This window comes from Myodes glareolus, chromosome 3 (genome assembly GCF_982192425.1).
Source record: "Myodes glareolus chromosome 3, mMyoGla1.1, whole genome shotgun sequence".
NCBI lineage: Eukaryota > Metazoa > Chordata > Mammalia > Rodentia > Cricetidae > Myodes > Myodes glareolus.
The window spans coordinates 65,029,950-65,055,860 of NC_142028.1; the positions used below are offsets into that span (position 1 = coordinate 65,029,950).

Genomic DNA, 25,911 nt, shown 5'->3' on the forward strand with positions numbered 1-25,911 from the left:
GGCTCCTCCCCCCCTGGTCGGACGCCTTGAGGAGCCGCGGGCGGGCGGGCGGACCGACTGACGGGAGGGCCGGGCGGCAGGCAAGATGGCGCAGACTCAGGGCACCAAGAGGAAAGTCTGTTATTACTACGACGGTGAGCGGCGGCCCGGCGGTGGGGGACAGCCGGTGGGGAAAGACTGGGAGAGGAGGCTGGGAAGAGGTCGCGACGGAAGGAGGAGCCTGCGAGGAGGTCGAGGCTGAGGGGGAGGCTGGGGCGGGGAGGCTGGGGGGTGGAAGAAAGTCGAGGCTGAAGGTGGAGGTTGAGGAGAGAAAGTCGAGGCTGAGGCCGAGACCGGGGGTCGCGGAAGGGGTAGCCTGGAGTAAATCGGTAGGGGAGGTTCTCAGGGAATCCGACGGGAAGTTGGAGTGGGACTCCCGGAGGGAGGGTTGAGCCTGGCACGGGGAGCACAATTTGATGGAGACGGTTTGCCAGGACACCTTTTTCTGCTGAGAATACAAAGGTTCCTCACTGTCCCCTTGTCTTTTTTTTTTTTTTTTTTTTTGGTGAGTTCTGCAGGACCGGCCACCCGCTTCCCCTCCCCCCACCCAGGTCTATGAGTCGGGCCGGCCGTTACTAGTTGGGAGATGGGGCTCCCCGGGGATGCGAGGGGGGAAAGACGTAACTTGTTAAAAACCGACTTTTCATTGATCCAGTATGGAGCGGCTTATTCTGTTCTGGGTTGTGTTCCTGTTGGGGCTGGAGGGCTTCAGCGAGTCACATTTCCTGCCTGGAGTTCCCGTCTGAAGGGGGAGCTAGACTATGTCACAAGTACCTTTCTGGGTTAGTGTGGGATCAGGGGATGGTCGGTGGTGGCGAAGGAGCAGACAGACGTGTGTCAGGGCTTAGGACCTGAGAGCTGAGTGGCTCGCCAGGCCCAGGGAAGTCGAGGTGCCAGCATGGTGAAGGGGACAACACCTTTATTTTGAGAAAGGGTCTCACTGTGTAGCTCAGAAATTTTTCCTCATCTCTCTGAGTGCCCACTCCAAGCGTGCCCTACTTTTTCTAGCCTTTTGTTTTCATGCTTTAGGAGTAACTTGTTGAGGGGACGTGTAGCCAGCCAGTTGGCCGTTGGCTCTTTAGGTCAGAAGTTTACAAGACAGTTACTTTTGGTAATTGTCAGCATAAAATAGTGCAGATAGTTGATTTAGGAAAAGATCATCACTCAGATTGTAGAGGGTGAAGAAACTATGTTGAAATTGCTTTTTTATTTCTTTTTTTATTGTAATTTTTATTTTTTTTTGAGGCAGGGTCTCTATGTATCCCTGGCTATTCCAGAATTCACTTTGTAGATCAGGCTTGCCTCCCACTCAGAGATAGTCAACACTTTTCTGCCTCTGGACTGCTGGGATTAAAGGCATGGGCCACTACACCTACACCTGGCCAGTTTGAAATCTAAAGAAGCCAACTAAGAAGGCTCAGTGGCCCTGATTGCTCATTTGCCAGACTGTCTTCCAGCTGTTAGCCACATTCCTGTTTCAGTCTTACCCAGTGCCGGACCAGTGATGCCCTTGTTCTTGTTTATATTTTTTTGTTTTGTTTTTAGAGATAGGGCTTCTCTGGGTAGCACTGACTGCCCTGGAACTCACTTTGTAGACCAAGCTGGCTTCAAACTCACAGGAGATCAGACTACCTCTGCTTCTAGAGTGCTGGGATTAAAGGCTTGGCCTACCATGTCTGGTCGCCATTTTTTTTTTAAAGATTTATTTATTTTTATGTGCACTGGTATTTTGCCTGCATGTATCCCTATGTAAAGATGCCAGAACCCCTGGAACTGGACTTATAGACAGCTGGGAACTGCCATGTGAGTGCTGGGAATTGAACCTGGCTCCTTTGGAACAGCAGCCAGTGTGGAAAAATCTCTGTATCTCCAGTTCCTAAAATGTCAGGTAGCTCATAATAGACTTATTTTTTTTTCTTTTGAGCTTGCTAGGATTACATAATTTTCTCCTCCCTTTCAATATTTCAATAAATATTTGTTGTTTAAATGAAGAGAGGGCCTAGAGAGATGGTTTAACAGTTGGTAGTGCATAGAGTCACCACATTGGGTGACCAACTCCAGCTACAACACCCTCTTCTGGCTTCCACAGACACCTGCACTCGTATCCATCCATACCCCACACACAGACATACAACACACACATAATTAAAATATAAGATAGAGTGACTGGATAAATAGCTCAGCAGGTTTAGAACACTTTGTACTAAGGATTTGTCAAATCCCAGGACCCACACGGTAGCTCACAACCATTTGTAATTCTAGTTCCAAGGGATCCAATGACCTCTTCAGGCTTCATTTGTTAGACATTAATGTGGTGCACAAACATACATGTAGGCAAAACATTCATACACATAAAATAAATGATAAATTTTTATTTCATTTATTTTTTAATGTACATTGGTGTTTTGCCTGCAGGTATGTCCGTATAAGGACAGGGGATTCCCTAGAACAGGAGTTACAGACAGTTGTGAGCTGCTGTGTGCATGCTGGGAATTGAACCCAGATCCTCAGGAAAAGTAGAACTCTTAATCACTGAGCCATCTCTTCAGCCCCTGTTATTTTTTATTTTATTTTATTTTTTTTAAGACAGGGTTTTAAGTTAAGGTTTCTAGCCTTAACTGTTCTAGAACTCTGTAGACCAGGCTGGCCTTGAACTCAAGAGAGTTCTGCCTCCTGCAGGCTGGGAGCAAAGGTGTGGGCTACCACTGCCCCGACTGAAAGAAGAATTTTTTTTAGTGGACAAAGAATACGTAAGAGAATGGCTAGAGAAGTTAGTACACTAGGAAGTATTGAGTTGCAGGACCCAAAAGACAGAGAGTGAAGAAGCCAGCAAGGATGGGTGTAAAAGCAGTAGAGTCAGAATAAGTAGAGAGTGGAAAGGCCACTTTAGCTTGGGACTCTTTCTTTCTCTTTGAGACAGGGCCTCTGCTGTGTTCCCTGGCCTGAAGCTAACAGATCACCTGTCTTTCCCTTCAGAGTGCTTACATTAAGGCTGGACACCACCACACAAGTCTTTGACATAGTTTTGTTGTTTTGAATCCTTAAAAGAAAGGCAGTGATCATACATTGCCTTAAGTCCCAGCAGTGGGAGGCAGAGGCAGGTGGATCTCCAAGTTCAAGGGGAGCCTGATCTACAGAGTGAGTTCCAGGACAGAGACTCCACTGGAAAAACAAAAACATCCCCTATAAACAAACAGTCTACATAAAATAAACCAAAGAAGTTGCAGACACAGCAAAAAGCTGCTTGCTGGTGATAGAGGTTACGGAGGAGACAGGTCAGCTAGGAGCAAAATCAATACAGGAGTACTAGTCATCAGCTGGTCTGTGATGAGGGGACAAGTGACGAGGAAATTGTGTGGAAGTTGGAAGACGATGGGGAGAAAGTGTAAGAAGTCTTCAAGGTGAGGTAAGAATACTCTTTGAGCCAGTCAGAAGAGCACAGCCCTGTAATCTCAGCATCTGGAAGCCAGAGGCAAAAAGACCTTGGCTTTTCGACTAGCCTATTGCAGTGCAGTGAATACAGGAGCATTCCTTTCATGAAGGTGATGTAGGACACTTGGAGAGTAGGAACTTCAGCAGCTGTGAAATGGGAGCCAGGAGAAAAGTAGACCTTCGAGAAGGGGCTAGATGTGCAGGCTTACAGCTCTGTTACCGGTGGGCTTGGCAGTTGTAGGCAAGTCACTCTACTTTTTATAGGGCACTTTTTTTTCCTTCCATTTTTGGTTTTTATTTTTGAGAGGATTTCTCTGTATGGCCTGGCAATCCTGAAACTTATTTTGTAAACCAGGTTGGCATCAAACTCAGATCTGTCTATATAAGCCACTTTATGGATAGCTTTGGGGCCTGTACTGGAACTAACTCCTGTAGACCAGGCTGACCTCAAACTCAGAGATTGGCTTGCCTCTGTCTCCCGAGTGCTGGGATGTGCACCACCATGGCCCAGCAAGATTCTCTTAATTTGATCCCCAGTACTAAAAGAAAACAGTTAGTGTCTAAATAGAAGGAATTTATATTTGTTGTAGTTCTGGCTGGTCTGGAATTGACTGAGAGACCAAGGTGGCCTCCAACTCACAGAGAATAGCGTGCTTCTGCCTTCCAAATGTTTGGATTAAAGGTGTGTGCCACTACGCCCAGTCAAAATAATTACTTTTTATAAAGTAACCTATTTTAAAACCATTAAGCTGTGAGTGGTGCCTTGAATCTGTAATTCCAAATTTGGAAGGCTGAGTCAGACAGATTGCTGCAAATTCAAGCTCAGCCCGATCTACATAATGACCCCCTGTCTGAAAACAACAAAATGACCACTTGAGTTTGGGACACTGTTTAAGGACTTTCTACAAATAAGGTGCACATAGTCATCCTTCCCCTCCGTGTGTCTGGTCAATTTGAGGCAGGATCTTACTGTGTAGTCCAGGCTGGCCTTGAACTTCCTTTCCCCTCTGATCAATCTACGTTTGCAAGCCTCCATTTTTGGTTTCACAGAGCTTTCCAGAGTAAATGCAGACTTGAAGTAGGGGCCCAGAAACCTAAGGTGCCTTTTTGTGTTCTAGATTTGGAATCAGAGTTGAGTGATCTTAGGCAGACAATTTGCCTGAGTTTCAGTTTAATTCATTGATTGTTTATTGAGCCTCAGGATGTAAAGTATATTAGTCCTTGCCTTTGAGTCTTACAAATATAAATAAGTATGTTAAAGCAAAACAAAATGACTAAAGTGCTATATATAGATTTCTTTTAGAGAAAAAGATCAATCACTTGGATCCCTAAAGTGTTTGGGGCTTTTGAAACAGGTTATGTGTCAAAAAATAATTAAAAAGCAAGTGAAAGTGCTTTCCCCAAAAGCCTGAGTTTGATTTCTAGAACCTGTGTGATAAGTGGAAAAAACTACTTAAGAGGTTGCCCCATCTCCATGTGCACTCTGTAGCACACATACATTTTGGTCACACACATGATGTTAGTAATATTACGTTTTATTTTATTCGAGACAGTCTCTACCTAGCCCTGGCTGTTCTAGAATTTCCTCTGTAGACCACTCAACAAAGATCAACCTGCCTCCACCTCCTGAGTGATGCTTCTGTTTTTGAGGCAGTATCTCACCATGCATCCCAGGTTATCTCTCTAACCTCCTACCTTAGCTTCCTGGGTGCAAGAATTATGCGTGTCAATAACCATACCTGGTTTATTTAAGTAACTACTGAGCTCAGCTTCCAACAGAAGCTTTCTAACAAAAATAGACAACCAGGGTGATGGTGAGCAGCAGCAGATGAAAATGGAAAGACAGTGTTTTAGTTAGTTACCATGACCAAAAAGCAAGTTGGAGAAGACAGGGTTTACTTGGCTTACGCTTCCACATTGTAGTTCATCACTGAAGGAAGTCAGGGCAGAAACTCAAACAGGGCAGGAACCTGGAGACAGGAACTAATGGAGAGGACATGGAGGGGAGCTCTTACTAGCTTGTTTCACATAGTTTGCTCAGCCTGCTTTTTGTTTTAATTTTTTGGAACTTACTTTATGCCTAGTGCAAGATGTCAGTCTGTCCATCTCCCCATCCCCACGTGGTTTGACTACTCTGTAGGCGAGGCTAACCTTGAACTCAGAGACCCCAGCCTCTGCTTCCTGAGTGCTGGGATTAAAGGCATGAGCCACTACAGCTCTCAGACTGCTTTCTTATTCAACCCAGGATCACCAGTTCAGGGATGCTGCACAATGGGCTGGACCTTCACCCATCAATTGTTAACGAAGAAATTTACTGGGTCTTGGTGGTGGTGGAGGTGACTACGGCTCATGCCTTTAATTCAGGTGCTATGGGAGGCAGAGGCAGGCAGATCTGTGAGTTAGAGGTTGGCCTGATCTACAGAATGACTTCCAGGACAGCCAGGGCTATTACACAGAGAAATCCTGTTTCAAGGAGAAGGAAAAAAACAAAAACAAAACAGACAATAAAGAAAGATCTACAGGCTGGCCCCATAGCCTGATCTTCTGGAGGCATCTTCCCAATTAAGATTCCCTCCTCACATGACTATAGTTTGTGTCAAGCTGACATAGATATAGACAGCACAGGGTAGATTGAACAAATCTTGACTTCCAAGCCTATTGAAATCATAGCCTGTAAGCATGAGAAGCCATTTAAAAATGTATTATTGGAGCCAGATGGTGGTAGTGAATGCCTTTAATTCCAGCATTTGGGAGATAGAGGCAAGTGGATCTCTGAGTTCAAGGTCAGCCTCTTTTACAGAGCTATATATTAGGAAAGGTAATTGGTGATACCACAGCAGATGGCATGAGTCACAAGCCAAGGACCAGTTAGAAGCTGTTTCTATAGATGAAACAAATAAGAATGGTTTTATTTTATTTTTTAAAATATTTATTTATTTATTATGTATACAATATTCTGTCTGTGTGTATGCCTGCCAGCCAGAAGAGGGCACCAGATCTCATTACAGATGGTTGTGAGCCACCATGTGGTTGCCGGGAATTGAACTCAGGACCTTTGGAAGAGCAGGCAATGCTCTTAACCACTGAGCCATCTCTCCAGCCCCCAAGAATGGTTTTATCTATAGGCTGTGGTTTATAATTCCAAGTAATAGTGATTGGTTTATTGTGGGAAAGAATTCCTTAGAGGTATGGTGAGGTGAGTCCCTTCCCTGTCTGCTCCTTCTTTCCTAGTAGATTTTATCCAGTTCCTATGCTTTAGAAGGAGAAAATAGGCTAGACTCACCCGTAAGTGCTGGTTATATGGGGACTCCAGGAATTACTCTTATTCAAGGTGGGAAAGAATCATGGAAATTAGAAATGTATATTACTGTTCTGGGAGTTTGCTGGGTTTTCCTAGGAGAGTGTTTAACTATGTTATTAAAGCCTCTTCTCAAGGCTGGAGAGATGGCTCAGCAGTTAAGAGCACTGTCTGCTTGTTCAGAGGACCATGGTTCAATTCCTAGCACTCACATTAGATGGTTCACAGGAGATTGTTTCCACAGACCCCTGCACTGGCATGCATGCACATATCCCCACATATATGTATTGCAAGTTATGGCGCACACCTTTAATCCCAGCATTTGTCTCAAGAGTGAGGACGCCCAGTGCTACTCAGAGAAACTCTGTCTCAATAAGCCTAATTAAAATGAAACCACACTTCTCTGCTTCAGGTGATGTTGGAAACTACTATTATGGACAAGGCCACCCGATGAAGCCTCACCGAATCCGCATGACTCACAATTTACTGCTCAACTATGGTCTCTACCGAAAAATGGAAATCTATGTGAGTTACTGGAGTATCTGCCCCTGCCTAACTTTGTGAGCTCTGGTCCCCGTAGTCTTTATCTTCCTCTCTTCAGCTGCTCGTTCACTCGGTGGCTATTATTTGGCATGTAGATAAAAAAAAAAAAGATTCTTTTTTTCCCTTTTGAGATCCTTCCTTCTGAGTGCTGGGTTTAAAGCTCTGGAATTACAATTTCACAGGCACACGCACCATGGCTATCTTTGTGCAGTGCTGAGGTCTTGAGCATAGGTCTCTGTCCTCATGTGCTGGAAGACTATCCTGGCCGAGCTGCACCTCCGGCCTCAGTGTGCTCATGTGTCCTTTCCAGATACAGCTCTAACGAATTTTGTCTGAACCTACAATTTTAAAAGAAAAACTAGAACTTTGGATTATATAATATCTTCCTAAGTTTAAAATGTTGGCTCAAGGTTTTTGTCTTTGTTTTTATTTTTTTGTTGTTAAAAACTCAACCTTACACATAGGCTATAACCAACAGGTGTGTAAGGAAAACACACCAATATACCTGTAGACTAAATTTGGCTCAGTTCTTTTTTAGTTTAACCTCTTCTGGAGGCAGTGAGGAACAAATGGAGAGCATTTTGATTTCTTTTGGTTCTTATAGGCAGGGTTTGTTGTGTGTGTAGTCCCAACTGTCCCCAACCTCATGCACTCTTGTTGCCCTCAGCCTCCCAAATACATATTGGCTTCCAAGTTGTGAAAAATGATCTCTGTAAGTTCAAGGCCAACCTTTTCTACACAGACTACACAGAGAGACCCTGTCTCTAAAATGAAATAAAATTTAAAAATCATACAACAGAAATGGCAGGGTCAATTACCTTTGGAGTTATCTCTACAGTTGGAATGAGGAAGGCAGGCTCAGGACCTGTTACTTTAATCTTACAGTTGGCTGCTAATGGCTATCTTCACAGCTTGAGTAACCTAGCAATAACAACATCTTCAGCATTTCAGAGACTAAATGTAGATGAATTTTCTTTCCCAGATGCCTTTATTGTGTTTTCAGAGCCAGGGGAGACACCTGAGAAAGGTAGGAGGGAAAACTGGCAGAGGAAGATGGCCTTGAACTATTGGTTTCCTTGGGCCTGCATCTCCCAGGTGCTGGGGCCTTGGCCTGCTAGGAAAGTGCCATGCCAACTGAGCTACATCCCATTCCCTCTCTTCTAGAAACTTATTAGCAGAATTGCCTTGCTGTCTTTTGATCATTCACCATCTTCCAGCCATCCTCCCACTTTAATGGATTTTGCAATTTGATCTCTTGGGCTGTTTTTATCAATACCCAAACAAATTTGTATCTATTTCCAAGGATGAAGAGAAAGAGTAACTACTCAGAGGCAACTAGTAGGGTCTGCCTTAAGAGTTTTGTTTTTGTTTTTGAGACAGGGTTTCTCTTAGCTTTGGGGCCTGTCCTGGAACTAGCTCTTGTAAACCAGGCTGGCCTGACCTTGAACTCACAGATCCGCCTGCCTCTGCCTCCCAAGTACTGGGATTAAAGGTGTGTGCCACCACTGGCATTGTTGTGGGTTTTTATTTATGTATTTATTTATTTGTTTGTTTGTTTGTTTGAGACAAGGGTTTACACAGTCCTGGAACTTGCTTATGTAGACCAAGCTGGCCTTGAGCTCACAGAAGTTTACCTGCCTCTTCTGAATGCTAGGATTAAAGGTCTTTGTCACCATGTCTGCCAGGAGATCTTCTTGGAGATAACTTTCTGTATGACATTCTTTCTTATTTTTTCTGTGAGATTTTTTTTTAAATCAATTTATTTTATAGCTATGGGTGTTTTGCTGTATCAGTGAGTGCCTAGTACTCAGAGAAGTCAACAGGGCATCTGATTCCTTGAAACTGGAGTTGTAGGAAGTTGTAAACCACCATATGGGTGCTGGGACTCGAACCCAGGTCCTCCTGAAGAGCAGTCAGTACTTTTAACCGATGAACCCTTTTTCCAGCCCTAGCTCCCTTTTTTCCCTCCCTCATTTTCTCTCCTTTTTTCCTCTTTTCCTCCTCCTGCCACTCTCCTCTGTCCTCTAATTTTTCATATTGTTGGTTGGTTTTTCAGGACAGAGGTTCTCTTTATAGCCCTGGCTATCCTGGAACTCACTCTGTAGACCAGAATGGCCCAGAACTCAGAGAGATCCACCTGCCTCTGCCTCCCCAGTCCTGGGGTTAAAAGATTAAAAGTGTGTGCCACCATGTCTGGCTCTATATTACATTTTATTTTTGTATGGTTGTTTTGTTTTGACTGCATCTATGTCTGTATGTCATGTGCATGCAGTGCCCATGCAGGCCAGAAGAGGGTGTCAAATCTAGAACTGGATTTTACAGTTGTGAGTAGCCATGTGGAGCTGGGAACTGAACCCTGATCCTATAGATGAGCAGCCTTCACCTCTGAGCACTCTTTCCACTGGGCCCCTTCCCCCTGAATTCACTATGTAACCTTCAGCATGATCCTCCAACCTCAGCCTTTGAAGTGCTAGAATTGTGTGTACCACCTCTTTGTGTGTGTTTGTATGCATCCAGACTTTAAATGACACATTCACCCTGGGTGGATATTGGGTTCATTAACAGAAATGGAAGAAGAGAAATTCTGAAAGAGAAATGGAACTTAAGTGCTGTTGGACATGTGACAAGAAATTGTTTAGTACTACTGAATTTAAAGTCTTCAAGGCTAACTGGGTAGTAGAACTGGCTGGGTATGTATTAAAATTGTGAGCCTTCAGCTGGGCATAGTGGGGTATGCCTTTAATCCCTTAGGAGGCAGAGGCAGACCAGTCTCTGAGTTCAGGGCTATCCTGGTCTACAGAATAAGTTATAGAACAGCTAGAGCTACAGGGTGAGACTGTCTCAAAAAAAAATAATAATAATTGTGAGTCTTCAATTCAGTTAGAATTTACATGGTATCTTAGAAGCCATAGGCAAAACTTGCTCTGCTGATATTTTGAAGATGGCAAAGGGCGTATTATAACACAGTTGTGGTGCCCTGACAGGATGGGTCACTGGGTGACCACTTGTTGCCGAGCTTAAGTTCAATCCCCAGAATCGACATAGTGGAACAAGACAATCAAGCCCTGAAGAGTTGTTCTCTGAAGTCTGCTTGTGCACTATGGCACTCACACGCCTATACATGCAAAATAAACTAAATGTAAAACAAAACAAAACCCTTTTCTCTGTAGCTTCCATTGACTTGGAACTTGCTATGTGACCCTGACTGGACTTAAACTCCCTCTCTTGTCCCAGCCTCCTCAGTCCTGTGATTCCAAATATGAGTTACTCTGCCTGGCCTCTGAGTGTTTTTGGTGAAAACTAATTTCATTTTTTTAAATTTTTAAAAAATATTTATTTATTTATACAATACAATATTCTTTTTATGCATGTATGCCTGCAGGCCAGAAGAGGGCACCAGACCTCATTACAGATGGTTGTGAACCACCATATGGTTGCTGGGAATTGAACTCAGGACCTTTGGAAGAGCAGGCAATGCTCTAAACCACTGAGCCATCTCTCCAGCCCCTCTTTTTTTTTTTAATAATTTCATTATTTTAATTTTCTCCCTACATTAAGGATTAAATGAGGTTCAAAATAGTGTCCAGAGTTAGCTATTTGCATTTCTAGCCAAGTGTACCCCCAGTTTTGCCATTTCTGTTATAATTTGCAAAATTCTACTGCAAGTGAAGCCAATAAAATCTGAACTTTAACTTTTATGTACATGAAGGGCACAGACAGAACATAGAGAAGAGGGCCATCTTTCAGGGTGACCTTTCTCGAAGGGACAGGGAGAAGGGAGTCTGTCGTCCCCCCCCCCCCCCCCCCCGACAAGCTTCTCTGTAGAAAGCCCCAGCTGACCTTATTCGTAACTCTGGATGGGATCCACTTGTCCTGTCTCCCAAGGGCTTGTTTGTTTTTGAGACAGTCTTACACATCCTAGACTGACCTTGAACTGTATATGTGGTCCTGGTCTTTGTGATCTTCCCCTGCCTCCTGAGTGCTATAGTAGAGGTGTGTGTTACCATGGTCAGTTGAGACGTTTTGAGAAGGAGGAAGGAGAATTGGTGGTGATGGTGAACACTATAAGCTCAGCACTTGCGCTAAGGTAGACTTGTGGATTTGAGGTCAACTTTAACTGCATAGTCACACAGGAGGCTTGGGGTCTAGAGAGATGACTCAGCAGTTAAGAGCCCTGACTATTCCAGAAAACCTACATTCAATTTCCAGCACCTATGTGACAGCTCACAACTGTTGTAACTCCAACTCCAGATCTAATGCCCCTTTTGACCTCCATGGGCACTGCTCACATGTGGTGTATATACATGCAATCAAAACACTCACACATACAATGAAATAAATAACATTGTGAGGAAATATGTTGGGGTAATCAGGAAATTTCTAACATGTCAAAGTTTTAGTGGGAAGGACTTGATCAGAATTCTTGGTGCAGTGGTTTATAAAAGAATTCCCAGTGCCAGGTGGTGGTGGCTCATGTCTTTAAACACCAGCACCCGGGAAGCAGAAGCAGGCGAATCTGTGAGTTCGAGGCCAGCCCGATCTACAGTGCTAGTTCCAGGACAACCAGAGCTGTGACACAGAGAAACCCTGTCTTGGGGAAAAATAAAGAAAAAAGGAAAAAAAATATTTTCCAGGTGGGAATAATAGCACACAACTTGATCCCAGGACTCACAGAGACAAAGGCAAAGACAGTCCTATCGCTGAATTCAAGATCAGCCTGGTCTCCAGAGCAAGTTCCTGGATAGCCAGGACGACAGAGAAACTCAACCACATCTCAAACCACAGTCCCCCCCCCATATAAATAAATTATATATATAAAATAAATGATATAGTTGCTTACATCTTTAATCTTGGCACCCAGGAGGCAGAGACAGGTAGATCTCAAGGCAGGCCATGCTACATAATGAGACCCTGTCTTAAAAGATTCAAAATAACAAAATTCCCAGATATTTTAATCATCTTTAGTTAACCTTCCCTTGAACTCCTGGAGCCTTTTGGATCATGACACATGTTGAATAATAAGTCATTATTTATGAGGCACTTAGCTTGGCATATTAGTTTTTGTCCAGCACCGAGCTGTTGCTGTAATGGGACAGGCGTTGTGCAGAAAAGCAGACTGTAGGTGCTGGGAGAAAAATGCAAGTGATTCAACTAGAAGAGTAAAGACTGACTTTGGTCAAGGCTGACACGCCCTTCTTTCTGTACTCTCTAGCGTCCTCACAAAGCCAATGCTGAGGAGATGACCAAGTACCACAGTGATGACTACATTAAATTTTTGCGTTCCATTCGCCCAGATAACATGTCTGAGTACAGCAAGCAGATGCAGAGATGTAAGTATGTTCCATCCCCACTCCACTCTAAAGCTCCCTGTTGGATTTCTATTTACATGGGGAAATTCACCTTGGCCCCCATTTAGTTCATAGCTGGTTTGTCTTGTCCCCCAAAGGTACCAGTGTATTATTTTCTCATCTCATTGTAAATAGTAGAGTTGGACTTTGTCCAGTTAGGGTTACAATGCTCTCCCAGGTGTGCTCTAACTAATGGGAAAGGCTCTGGCTTAAAAGCAGACAGTAGACACTGGTTCTGCTCTTAACTGATTGTACAAAGCACTTCCCCTAAGATTTCTGTTTGGGATGAGCTGTGTGGCTTCTTGATTCCTGTCCATTTGTATTTGATCTAACTTTGTATTTAGAATTTAGAGGCCACAAAGGACACACTTTAGATGAGGTGACTCTACCCCTGCCCTTGGGACCTGGAACTGCAGAGTATATCCCATCTCAAAAGCCATACCTTATTTTTAGGCATTGTGATTGCTTTTAGCCGTGGGAAAGTGTTGTTCAAACTTGGAACTACATTGTCACACCTGAATCCTCTTTTGTGATTGAAGTGTGTTTGCTTTCTGAATTGACAGAGTCTTGCTGACTTCATGGCAATCAATTCATTTCTTTCCTGCAGATGACTTTAGAGGTTTCCATGAAACATTGACAATAGAACCAAGCTCAGTTGTCAACAAAACAAGCTCTCAGAGAAGCAGTCCGTGTTACAGCAAGAAAATGAGTTTTCATTTTTTTAAAAACATTTATTTTTCATGTGTTTGCTCATGTGGAGGTCAGAGGACAACTTGAAGTTGAGTCTTTCCTACTGTGTTGTGGTATCTAGGGATCAAGATCATGTCATCAGATTTGCTGGAAAGCACCTTTATGTTGATCTTTCTTCATGGTCCCGAGATTTTGTGTCTTGGTTAGAATACTCAGTTACCACTTTCCACTTAGTTGTATGTGTGGGTGTGCTGAACCAGAGTCTCAAACTTGCTGTGCAAATGCTGTACCACTGAGGTGCTCACCTCTCCCTTTGTGTCGCTTTTTGCTTACTTTTAACCATACAGGTATTTCATTGTAGGTGATATATGTGACAATGGCAGGTATGAAGGTCTGAGGACAGACAACTTGGGGTATGGGTTCTCTCCTATCATGGGTTCCCAGGATCGAACTCAAGTCATGGGGTATGGCAAGCTGTTTTTACCCACTGAGCCATCTTTCTTGCTCAACTATGTTACTTGTCTTGACCAAGTTTTCGGGCCTCTCTGAGAATGACCTTCCCTATCTTATATTTGAGGCCAATGCATTCATAGTACCTACCTCAAGGAACAGTAGCTTTTGGTATTATATGATATCTCTGTTGTTCACAAATTTGTCAGGGCAGACAATACAAGGCCTTTAGCAATGTATAGCTTCTGTGCCAGTATTCTGGTTTCTTAGAAAATAGAAGGTTCTATGTTAAAATAGTAGGTCATAGGGCTGGACAGTGGCTAGAGCATTGATTGCTCTTCAAGAGGACCTAGGTCTGATTCCTAGTACCTTCATGGTGGCTTCTAGCCATCTGTTCCAGATAATCCAACACCTTCTTCTGGTGTCTGGGCACTGTACACAGTACACATTTTTACATGCAGACAAAACACCCACTAACAAAATCAAAATTCATCTTAAAAAATGAAAAGATAAATAGGATGGTCTCAACCTCATGAATCCTTAGATTTGGTTCATAATGTTTGAAGAATCAAAGTAGTAAAAACTTAAGATGTCATTCAGTGAAGTGCTTTCTGAAATGTCTACTGAAGCAGTAAGCAAAACCTACAGGCTCTTATTAATATTTAATAATACCTAACCTAAGGAGTTAGGTCTGAGCTAAACCAACTGAGTTGATGTGTGCTCTTGGTGCACGTAAAAATCGTTTGAGACTTTGAGAGACTTGATCAAATGTTCTGCTGTGCTCATATCTAGTAAATTAAAATGGCACCCTAAATAAATGTAATTTCTGGAGCAGATACTCAGAACATAAAGCTGATGAGATGATGAGAATGGGGCTGGAGAGATGGCTCAGCGGTTAAGAGTGCTGACCTGGGTCCTAGACCTGGGTTCAATTCCCAGCACCCACATGGTGGCTCACAACCACTTGTAATCAGATCTGACATAACGTTGCACATGGTCACAACTATCTGTAACTCGTCTGACACCCTCATACAGACATGCATGTAGGCAAAGCACCAATGCAAATAAAATAAAAATAAATAAATTGGGGGGGGAGACGTGAGAAAGATTCAGGGGGTGGAGCAGTCAGGTAACATTTTTGTCCTGTTGGGCAGACTGATCCATGTGGTAAAATGAGTTTATCAGTCAGATTGGCAAGGTAGCTCCTGTCCCTACATTCCATGTCTATGGTTCTGTTAACCACTCTTGAAAAAAAAAATCATTTGTAGCCAGAAATGTCATTCCAGCATTTGGGAGACTGAGGCTATCTTGGGATACAGAGTAAGACCTTGTATCAAAACAAAGAATGCTTTTGTACTGAACAGGTTTGTTTTCTGTCATTCCCTAAACAATAGTTGCTGTAACAACTATTTTTGTAACATGCACGTTGTGTTAGGTATAATGACTATTCTAGAGATGATTTAGAATACAGGAGTTCAGGCCATCCAGGGCTACACAGACCCTGACTCTAAAAAAAAAAAATCAAGCCGTGGGGTTTGGCGACACATGCTTGTAATGCTGAAGTCAGGGGGCCCGAGTGAGAGGATGGCCTCCACTTGAAGCCTGGCAACGTAGTGAATGAGTGGGCTACAGTGTGACACCTGTTTTAAAACAAAAAACAGTTATCAAAAATAATAAACACCCGTGTTTCCTCACAGCCCAAGAAAGAAGACACGATGAGTATGGTTGAAGACCCCTGGCACAGCTTCTTGTTTCTATACTTTACCAGTTCTCCAATCCCCTTCCCCATTCTGTGACCTTATTGCCAAGGTGTAACTTGTATCCCAGAGTTAGTCTTTAATCCTATGCAGGTTTCTACAATGCTGCACTATGTTGTTTGAGATAGGTCTAATACTATTTAGACCTGGTTGGTACTTGCTGTGTGGTCTCAAACTCACGGAGACTTTCTTAAACGCTGATATTACAGGCATGACCCTCCCTCCTAGAATGGTGCTTTTTAACGACAGTAGCCTTTTGTAGTCTGGGCTGATCTCGAACCATGTATCTAAATTGAATCTTCATCATTCTTCTATCTCCCAGGTGCTGAGATTACAAGTGTGAGTCACTGCTCAGCCCCATAACTTCCTGAACTGAAAATAAACAGACTGGCTGTGTGAGCTATATGTTGAATTGGGTGCTGATGATTATTTGTCTTCTCATGTCTAAAACACCCATTCTCTCCCATGGGGATGATGTGAGACGAAAGCTGTTTGGACCGGTGGCTTAGCAGAGTGGCTTAGCCAAGGGGAAATCCAAACAGAGATAGAGTAGGCAGAGTCAAGGAGATGCCATGTAGCTCCTGAAGGAGAAGGACATGGGAACCTTACCCGTAGGCCACAGCCTTATGGTGATACAAGAGTAATAGAAATGGGTTAATTTAAGATGTAAGAATAGCTAGGAATACACCTAAGCCATTGGCCAAAACAGCTTTATTCATCAACCAATAAAGCAACACATATACAGGGCATCCCCTACATCATGGGGATGTCGGGAATGTCATATCCCTCAAAGGGGTATAAACCAACCTTTGGAAACTCAGGTACCAAGACTTTTTCCTGCAGGGAAAAAGCCAGAGCGGGACTTATTTGCCCTTGGATAAATAGCCTGACTCCAGGGACCAAAGTTCTTATTGACATAGCCTCTTCCCAGTGTTTACCAAGAAAGTAGGGAGAAGTCATCTACGGCTCACTCCTTAAGTAAGCCAGAGTTGGCAAAGGGTGGGGGGGGGACTGGCTTTTCAAGACAGGGTTTCTCTGTAGCTTTGGAGCCTGTCCTAGAACTAGCTTTTGTAGACCAGACTGGCCTGGAACTCACAGGGGTCCGCCTGCCTCTGCCTCCTGAGTGCTGGAATTTAGGCGTGCGCCACCATCGCCCGGCTTGGGGCACTCTTCAAGTTATAGTAGCACTGGAGTTGGTAACTTTTTTTAAAAAAAAATTTGATTTCTATGTGTGATGGAGGTGTGTGTGAGTATGTTAAAAGTTTATGGGTGGAGGCAAGAGTTGACTCATTTTTGTGTGTTGCAGAGATTGAACTCAGGTCACCAGGCTTACACAGTAAGCACTTTTATCTTCTGAGCCAGCTCATTGGCACAGAGTTGATATTTCTAGAGGTTATTGCAAATAATACCTTTGTCTCAATATTACCATAATCCAGGTTGGCCCTTCCCTTCTTCTTGCTCTGCATCGGGAACTCCTGTTGATGAAAGGCTGGGGACGGGGATAAGGATAAAGGCCCACTCCTACCCCTGACCCCAATAGTGTCGTTGTTGTGAGGAAATAACCTGGGGCTTCTCTGACACTCCGCCCTCCAGGTGTGCTTCCTGTCTGTTGTTTCATTTGCATTCTTGTTTGCATGTATTTTCTACACGATGCCCTACTTTGTGCTTTCACCTCATGGGCTTGAAATAGCTCCAGTTTTCACTTGGTGCAGTAGAAAGCACTGGACTGTGGTAGTCATGACACCTAGATCCTGTTCTGGGTCTGACACTACCTGGTTAGATAGCCTTCCGCAAATCACTAATTCCTTTGTACATCCCTGTTACAGTATATGGTGGGTTCGAGTCTTGTCTTGTTCAATTCTTGGAGTTTCAAGAATCAAATGAGGATGTATATGTGACAACACTTTGGAAAACATCAGGATACATTTTCTCATGCCTTTAGGACAGACAGCACAGCACAAAGGCTTGAATTTTGCCTCCCATATTTGTTAGCAGTTCACCTCTCTGAGCCCATTTCCCCATTTATAGGATTGGAACAAATTTCTACCTCAGAAGATTGTGTGAGGATAAATGCATCAGGTATTTAAAGCACTCAGCAACATATGGAATGCTTTTGGCACTCAGCAAATAATTATATAGGTCTCTCTCTGCTCACTTTCTGAGCCTATTTCTTTATTTATAAGATGGGAATAAATTCTACCTCAGAAGATTGTGTGAGGATAAGTGCATCAGGTATTTAAAGTGCTTAGAAGTGAGCGGCATGCCGTAAACACTATTGTGTAGGTTCCTCTTCACCAGCATTTTCCAAGTTGCAAAATGCTTTTTTTCCTATAAGATTTCTAAGGCTGTGTGTGCCATAGTTCTAGCTTCTCAGAAGGCAGCAGGATAACTTAGGCCAGGAGTTCAAGACCAGATTGTGGACACAGTGAGATCATGTCTCTAAAATGGGGCGAGGTCTCTTAATTTTCTCACTGACTGGTTGAAGTGAATATCATTACTGCTTATTATAATTGATAGCCTAAATCTCCAAGAAGTTAACCTAAGCTAGAACTCAAGCCTTCTGAATCTGTTTTTTGGGTTTTTTTTCTTCTTCTTACTGGTTCATAAATATCTAAATTAAAAAAATGAAATTGTTGAAACTAACCTTTTGCTTATTTCTTTCAAGTCAACGTTGGTGAGGACTGTCCTGTATTCGATGGTTTGTTTGAGTTCTGTCAGCTGTCTACTGGTGGCTCTGTGGGTAAGGAAACAAAATCAGTTCCTGAGACACTGCTAGACTGTTACAGTGAGATCTGCCTTGTAGAGGAAAAGAAACCCTTGAGTGCTGACCTATGGCCACAAAGGTGGTGCTGTGGGTTTTTACTTTAGATATTTGACACAGTGCTGCTGGGTGTTCTTAACTCCCTTCTCTGGCCAGGAGAGGTGATATACAGGAATCCTCTGCAGACCTTAAGGGGTTGTGAAGACACTGTATATAAAAGCAATTTGTGAACCACAAAGTTCTGTAAACAAAAGATCAACATCTGTGTCTTATGAAAAAGTGAGGTCATTAGCATCTGATGTCATAATATTCCTCACAGTTCATTTCCGTAGTGACTTCTGGGTTTCCTTAGTGTTACCCTAAACATGCAGTTGTACATGGTTTAAGGATAGGGACATGTTTTTGAGAAATGTGTTGTAAAACAGTTTTGTTGTATAAATATTACAGTATAGATACACTTAGATGGTGTGACCTCTTACATATCTAGGCTCTGTATTAAAATATAGTATAGGGTCTCAGGACCTAGATGAATAATATGAGATTAGATCAGATATCAGAAAGAAATACAGAGTGATGGCCCAGTATTTAAGAATACTTCCTATTCTTGCACAGGGGTTTGGTTCACAACTGTAACTCCAGTTTCAGGGTGTCCAGTGCGCTCTACTCATTTCTGAGAGCACCAGGCACTAACAATGCACATAACATCCATGCTGGCATGTATATACATTCATGCAGGCAAAACACTCATACAACAGTAAACGCAATATACATGTGTACTGAAGCACTGTTTTAGTGTTTTGTTTTGTTTTTTTAAGACACGGTCAGTATGTATCCCTGACATACTTGGAACTACTAAGTAGACCAAACTTGAGAGGCAGAGGCAGGTGGATCTCCGTGAGTTCAAGGCCAACCTGGTACAGTGCTAATTCCAAGACAGCTAGGGCTGCACAGAGAAACCCTTTGTTGAAAAACTAAAACAAAAAAATTATTATTCCCTATTGAAACGAGAAGTGGGTGACTAGTGAATTTTATAGTCTGCATTGTATGATAAACTACCTCTCTGGGTTCATGGGGGAAGGGGAATGGTGTAGTAACAGACTTGTGTTCTCTTTCTGTGCCCAGCAAGTGCTGTGAAACTTAATAAGCAGCAGACGGACATCGCTGTGAACTGGGCTGGGGGTCTGCATCATGCAAAGAAGTCTGAAGCATCTGGTTTCTGTTACGTCAATGATATCGTCTTGGCCATCCTGGAACTGCTAAAGTATGCCTGCCTGGCCTTTTGTCTTGGAGGAGCATCTTAGGCCAGGTTCCCACTTCCCTTTCCCCTGGGCTTGCCTCCCTAGTTTGCTTTTCTTACGGTGTGCTGGCTAGGATATGTTCCATGAGTGTCTCTAGCCACCCTCTCCTTGACGGGGTCTTGGTTTGATCTGAGCCCACGGCAAGATCTGGGGCAGGTGCTGCTCAGATCCCGCCTCCAGAGTGTCCTTGTGTGACTGGAGTTGACCCTGGCTGTAGAGTAGGAAGATCGGACATGGTCGGCTTGGTCAGGCCTCTGGAGACACCGGGCCGCTCTTCCACCTTCCTTCAGCCAGTTTCCACGTCTCTGGTGCTTAGAGATACCTGAGGGAGGCAGCTAGCCTGGTAAGCTGGGACCTGGCGCCCTTGGCGCGTCCCATCTTCAAAGAGCCCCAGACCTCTGACCACCTTTTGATCCTAGGTATCACCAGAGGGTGCTGTATATTGATATTGACATTCACCATGGCGATGGTGTGGAAGAGGCCTTCTATACCACAGACCGGGTCATGACCGTGTCCTTTCATAAATACGGAGAGTACTTCCCAGGAACTGGGGACCTACGGGTGAGAACTCTCTCAAGACCAACCGCCTCACCTTCAGCTCTAATGGTCCTGTCCTGTGCCATTCAGAATACCATACTATCATCTGAGGCTCCTAGACAATCTCTTTCTTTATTCTGGAAGAGGGATATTGGGACACAAGGAGTCAGTGGTTCATTGTCCTCCCTCCTTACCATAGCTCAGTTGGATCACACTATTATGCCATTTATGCTTGAATTTGGAGTGAGGGATTAGGGTACTGAGAGTCATCTCAGGGTTCTCTATTTTTAGGTCTCCTTCCCCTTTAGCCATATAACTGAAAGCAGTGGACTCTCCAGAACACTGCATGGAAGCCTGACTCTGACGTTAATGGACTTGTGCCCTTCCCAAGTCTGCTCCACCTGTTTCTATTAGCATGAATACAGTGAGAACTCTGCCCTGCCAGTCACCCTTAGGTGGGAAAATGGTACCGATTAAATTGTTAGATACAGTGAACATCCAAATAAGAAGCTTTTTTGAAGCCAATTGAAAGAAGTTTTCTTCTCTTACTGTTGTCATTCACAGTTTCCTAGAAAGAGTAAAAGTAGAGAGGAACATACAGTCAAACTCTGGGCAGAGTTGTTGGGGCAGGCTTTACTTGTGTGATCCACCAGAAATCTTGTACTGTACTATGGGATATGGCCTTGCCCATCTCATGGGCTCATCTTGTCTCTCATAGAACCACTGTCTCTTTCCTTAGCCTTCCTACCCCATCTTTGAATCCCCTTCTATTTGTCTATCCATTTTATTTTAATGTTCCTTCTGATTAGGATATCGGGGCTGGCAAAGGCAAGTACTATGCTGTTAACTACCCCCTCCGAGATGGGATCGATGACGAGTCCTATGAAGCCATTTTCAAGCCAGTAAGTGCCCAAGTCACCTCTCAGGCTACTCTGAGAAGGTAACAAAGCATGCACTATAGCCAAGACATTGTTCTTCAGTGAGTCTAGCCTTTGCTTAGAACCGTAACATGTAAGGCACAATCTTTGTGGGAGGTAAGCAATATGTACCCAACAGTTTGTGGTCAGTTGTCGTGTGCCAAAACTTTTCCTGGGGAGACATAACAGGTCTATTCATCCCAGATAGGAAACCCATGACAAATCAAAGTACAGACACCACCAAAGTCCAACTTGATGAATCAGTTAGGTTTGTTGGGGTTACTTATGGTGGGAGTATTGGTAAGGGGTTGCTTACAGGACACCAGAGCCGACCGAGCATGGGTGACAGTTTACAAAAACTGGGAACCTAAAGCACAGTGCACAGCCTTAGGCAGCTCACCCGGTTTCTGTTTCTTCCAGGCAACTGGTCTGGTCTGATAACCCCTTTTGCAGCTTTTACTGCTGATTCTGACGGGGAGTGGTTCCAATTTCAGGAACTTCCTAAAGCAATTTTGAGTCCTTTACCTTCTTTTCCTGTTAAGGAGCTTCCCTGTAGGATGGAATCAGAGACTGTGACACAACACTAATGTTTTTCTTTTCTTCCTTTTCTTTTGGGCAGGGTTGGGGTTTCAAGGCAGGGTTTCTCTGTGTAACAACCTTGGCTGTCCTGGAACTCCCTTTACAAACCATGCTGGCCTCAAACTCAGAGATCCACCTGCCTTTACCTCCCAAGTGCACCATCACCGCCCAGCTATTTTTAAGTTAAGGAGGTACCTATGTGAAGGAAGGAGGTGAAGACTAAAGGGATGGCATTGGACAAAAGGAGTATCTGCAACATAGAGGTGGTTAGCATGAGTATGGAGTGAGAGACAGGCTGTGTTAATGTGTCTGGGAGGAATGGAAGGAGCTGGTAGGAAATGGATGTTGGAGCTTTAAAAATCCTTGCATATCAGGATCTGTATTTCAAAGGGACCTTGAATGACATGTTGAAGTATTATATTTTACAAACAGGCCAAGCTGTGGTGGTGCCCAGCCTCCCAGCACTTGTGGTAAAGACAGGTGGATCTCTATGAGTTCAAGGCCAGCCTGGTCTACAGAGCAAGTTTTAGGGCAGGTAGCAGAGCTACACAGAAAACCCTGTCTCAAAAAACCAACCGACAAACAAAAATTAATAAACTTTTAATACACTATTTAATGTTAGTCATGTGGTCACTTAGACAAGTACATGTTTTGTACTTAGTAGTAAAGATGACAGAAGCTTCAGTTTTGGGCTTCTGAGTGAAATATGCTTAGGTTTGAGAATAAAATATACAAAAATAAAATGGCTCCATATATGGCTTAAATCTGTAGGGCCACATGACGAGAGCAGATGCAGCTAGAGGTTGTGAAGCTTCCAGAAGGAAGCAGCTTGGGAGCTTGATAGTGAAGAAAGGTAGATTAGGGAGTCGAGGAGGAGATCATTCAAAGCTCAGTCAGAGCTGTATCTTTACAGATGTGTTCAAATTGGAAAATTCTTGTCTGCCACACACCACACAGTATGAGGGAAGTGAAAAAGAAGAAAGTGCTGTACCAGTTGGGGTTTTTGTTTGTTTTGTTTTTTGATATCAAGGTGTATCTTTTTAGGTCATGTCCAAAGTAATGGAGATGTTCCAGCCTAGTGCAGTGGTCTTACAATGTGGCTCAGATTCCCTATCTGGGGATCGGTTAGGTTGCTTCAATCTGACCATCAAAGGTGAGACCAGGTAGCACACATGCAGGTGGGCAGGGTCTACTGAGTTCCCCTGTAAACCACCATCCCTTTTTCTTCCAAAGGGCATGCCAAGTGTGTGGAGTTTGTCAAGAGTTTCAACTTGCCTATGCTGATGCTGGGAGGAGGTGGATATACCATCCGGAATGTTGCTCGGTGCTGGACTTATGAAACAGCTGTGGCCCTGGACACAGAAATCCCTAATGGTATTAGCTCCAAGACCAGGCTGGGCTGGGTGGGAGCTGGGCCTCATATTCCCCATTTACAACTTCTTTCCCATTTGGTCTCATGATAGGCAGAGTGTAACCATCAATTTTTCCCTATCAGTTATTATTTCGATTATCAATTATTTAGATGTTTGGGATTTCCACTGCATAGGCTAGTGAGTAGAGGATTGCCAAGTATTATTCTACACTAGGACTTGACCTTTCCCATCCTAGAGACACACACTCCGCTAGTGCTGATAGAAGAGGGTGCTGTTCTAGCCAGGTCCAGTGGGTCCTGAGGGTAATTCCAGCCCTTGGAAGAAACTCAGGCCAGTGTGGCCACAGAGAGGTCCTGTCTTCAAAAAGACACAATAGAAAAAAATTAAACTTTTGTAGATGTCCAACTCTCACTCTCTTGGAGGCATTCTTTTCTAGGTGAGTAAATGGACCCAGAGGAAGCTCCATATGCTTCTTTCTGGGCCCTGTCTTGGCTGTGTCTTGACTTTGCTCTCCCGTGCTCCCTCAGAACTACCATACAATGACTACTTTGAATACTTTGGACCAGACTTCAAACTTCACATCAGCCCTTCCAATATGACTAACCAGAACACTAACGAATACCTGGAGAAGATCAAGTGAGTGCATTGCCAAGCTGCCTCTTGACAGGCCAGGTTTGCTCTGTCTCTAACCACAGCCCATCCGTTAACTGTAGGCAGCGGCTCTTTGAGAACTTGAGAATGCTGCCCCATGCACCTGGCGTCCAAATGCAGGCAATCCCAGAGGATGCCATCCCAGAGGAGAGTGGTGACGAGGATGAAGAAGACCCTGACAAACGCATCTCCAGTAAGTCTTAGATCCAGTGGCCTGTATGCCCTGCTCAGTAGGTAGCTCTAAACTTCCCTTCGCTTCTCATCTCTTCCAAACTCTACCTATTAAGAATCCTTAGCTTTGCCAGGTGTCGATTTCATAAGCCTTTAATCCCAGCACTCTTAAGAGGCAGAATCTCTTAAGGATCTCTGTGAGTTCAAGGCCAGCCTGGTCCAGAGTGAGTTCTAGGACAGCCAGAGCTAAGCAGTGAAACCCTGTCTTGGGGGGGGGGGATTCTTAGCTTTGAGACTCCTTAATCCCACCTGTCTTGGTATCTTCTGGTGTCTTTGGAGGAATGTTGAAGATGGAACCCAGCACCTTCTCATGTACCAGGCACCACTCTGCCACTCATTCCCTGTGGCATTTCCTGAAGAACACTCAAAACATTGGGCATAGATCCTGAAATAGCCCCTTACTCTCATACCCATGTTTCTGTGCACTGTCTCCCCAGTCTGCTCCTCTGACAAACGGATTGCCTGTGAGGAAGAATTCTCTGATTCAGATGAGGAGGGAGAAGGTGGTCGCAAGAACTCTTCTAATTTCAAAAAAGCCAAAAGAGTCAAAACAGAGGATGAAAAAGAAAAAGATCCAGAAGAGAAAAAGGGTGAGTTTGCCTTGGGCCAGGACGTGGGTCTGTCCATGTAGGGCACAGGAAAGGGTTGACATGGGCCCCGCCAACTTCTGTGAAGTGTTAACTGGATTCCTTGAGACTTTCAGTGGCTCCTAGAAGTAGCAAGACCCACAAAACAACGACTCTTGGTCTCTGCTGGCTGACTGAGCCTGCCTCTCACATACCACCCAAACCCTTTTCCCAGCACTTTGCCCTGTTTCCCAGGGGGGCTGCCTCTGCCTGTGTTCTGGCTGAAACTGGCTGGGAAACTGGTCTAACCTGTTTGTTTTCAGCCAGACTCACCAGAGGACCTGGGATGGGCTTTTCTCATTTTTCTATAACCTGTGAACTGTAATGTTGAAGATGGGGTTTCAGGATAGACGATCGCACTGCCTGACCTGGGTCTTCGGAGGCTTTCAACCGGCCCTTTGCTTTTATGTTCTAGAAGTCACAGAAGAGGAAAAAACCAAGGAGGAGAAGCCAGAAGCCAAAGGGTGAGGAAGGAGCTGCTGGCCATCTCCCTGGCATTGGAGCATCACCCCCCTTGTGTCCTACCAAGGGAAGGGTAGAGAAGGCGCAGGGACAGCTGGTTCCGCATACAAAGGCCCCTTTCAGGGTCTCTGCATAACTAGGAAGCCCCAGCCCCCAGCAGTCACCTGGGGTAGCCAGGGTCCTGTGGAAGTCATTGTAGACATCCTTCTGCTTCCAGCCCTCTAGAGGTGGTTTTCTCATGGCAGTCTGTTTTCTCCACAGGGTCAAAGAAGAGGTCAAGTTAGCCTGAGCAAGATCTACAACTCTGGCTTCTTCCCAATCTCTCAGATTTTATATTTTCTATTCCTCTGTGTATTTATATAAAATATATTAAATATAATGTCTCCAAGGATTAGATAGGAACCAGGGACCAGAGCCCAGGGCATTGGATATGGGGAAACTCTTCCCAAAGACACCTTGTCCATCCTGCTCAGGTCTTAGCTTTCAACCACATAGGGTCTGAGTGGAAAGAAAACAACCAGAAGATAAGATCCTGAACTGCCAAGTGCCTGCTTTAGGAGCTCTGTTAAGATGCCCTTATTAAGCTTTCTAGAAGGGGTGACTGGGTCTTCTGGGACCCCTGATTTTCAGGCGTAGGTAAAATCAGCCACTTTTAGATCGGTTCTGTTTATACTCTTCCCACTGGACCCAGGCAAGCAGAAAAACGCCCACTGCCCTGTCTCCCCCAACTCTGCAGGTGGAGGTGTTAGCCTAGCTTACTTTTTGAGATATTTCCATTTTGTGAGACTCTTTGTAATAAAACAGCACATTTCTATACCCTCCTGAGCAAGCTTGTTTCCTGGCAATGTCCCTGTTTCTTAATTCTCACCCCCAGAAAGCCCCTTGGACTCACCTGGCATCTTCTGGTTGCCCCAGTCTT

General features: G+C 44.2%; 1 protein-coding gene across 1 annotated transcript; it reads left to right on the top strand.

Moving 5' to 3' along the window:
* On the top strand, positions 1-25,808 carry Hdac1 (histone deacetylase 1). Its single transcript, XM_048434297.3, has 14 exons — positions 1-134; positions 7,182-7,294; positions 12,525-12,642; positions 18,223-18,297; positions 19,441-19,579; positions 20,036-20,177; positions 20,963-21,055; positions 22,694-22,802; positions 22,883-23,023; positions 23,550-23,658; positions 23,736-23,866; positions 24,342-24,494; positions 24,946-24,994; positions 25,254-25,808. The coding sequence occupies exons 1-14, from the start codon at positions 86-88 to the stop codon at positions 25,279-25,281; spliced, it is 1,449 nt and encodes a 482-aa protein (XP_048290254.1). The 5' UTR covers positions 1-85; the 3' UTR covers positions 25,282-25,808.
* Positions 25,809-25,911: the final 103 nt, after the last annotated feature.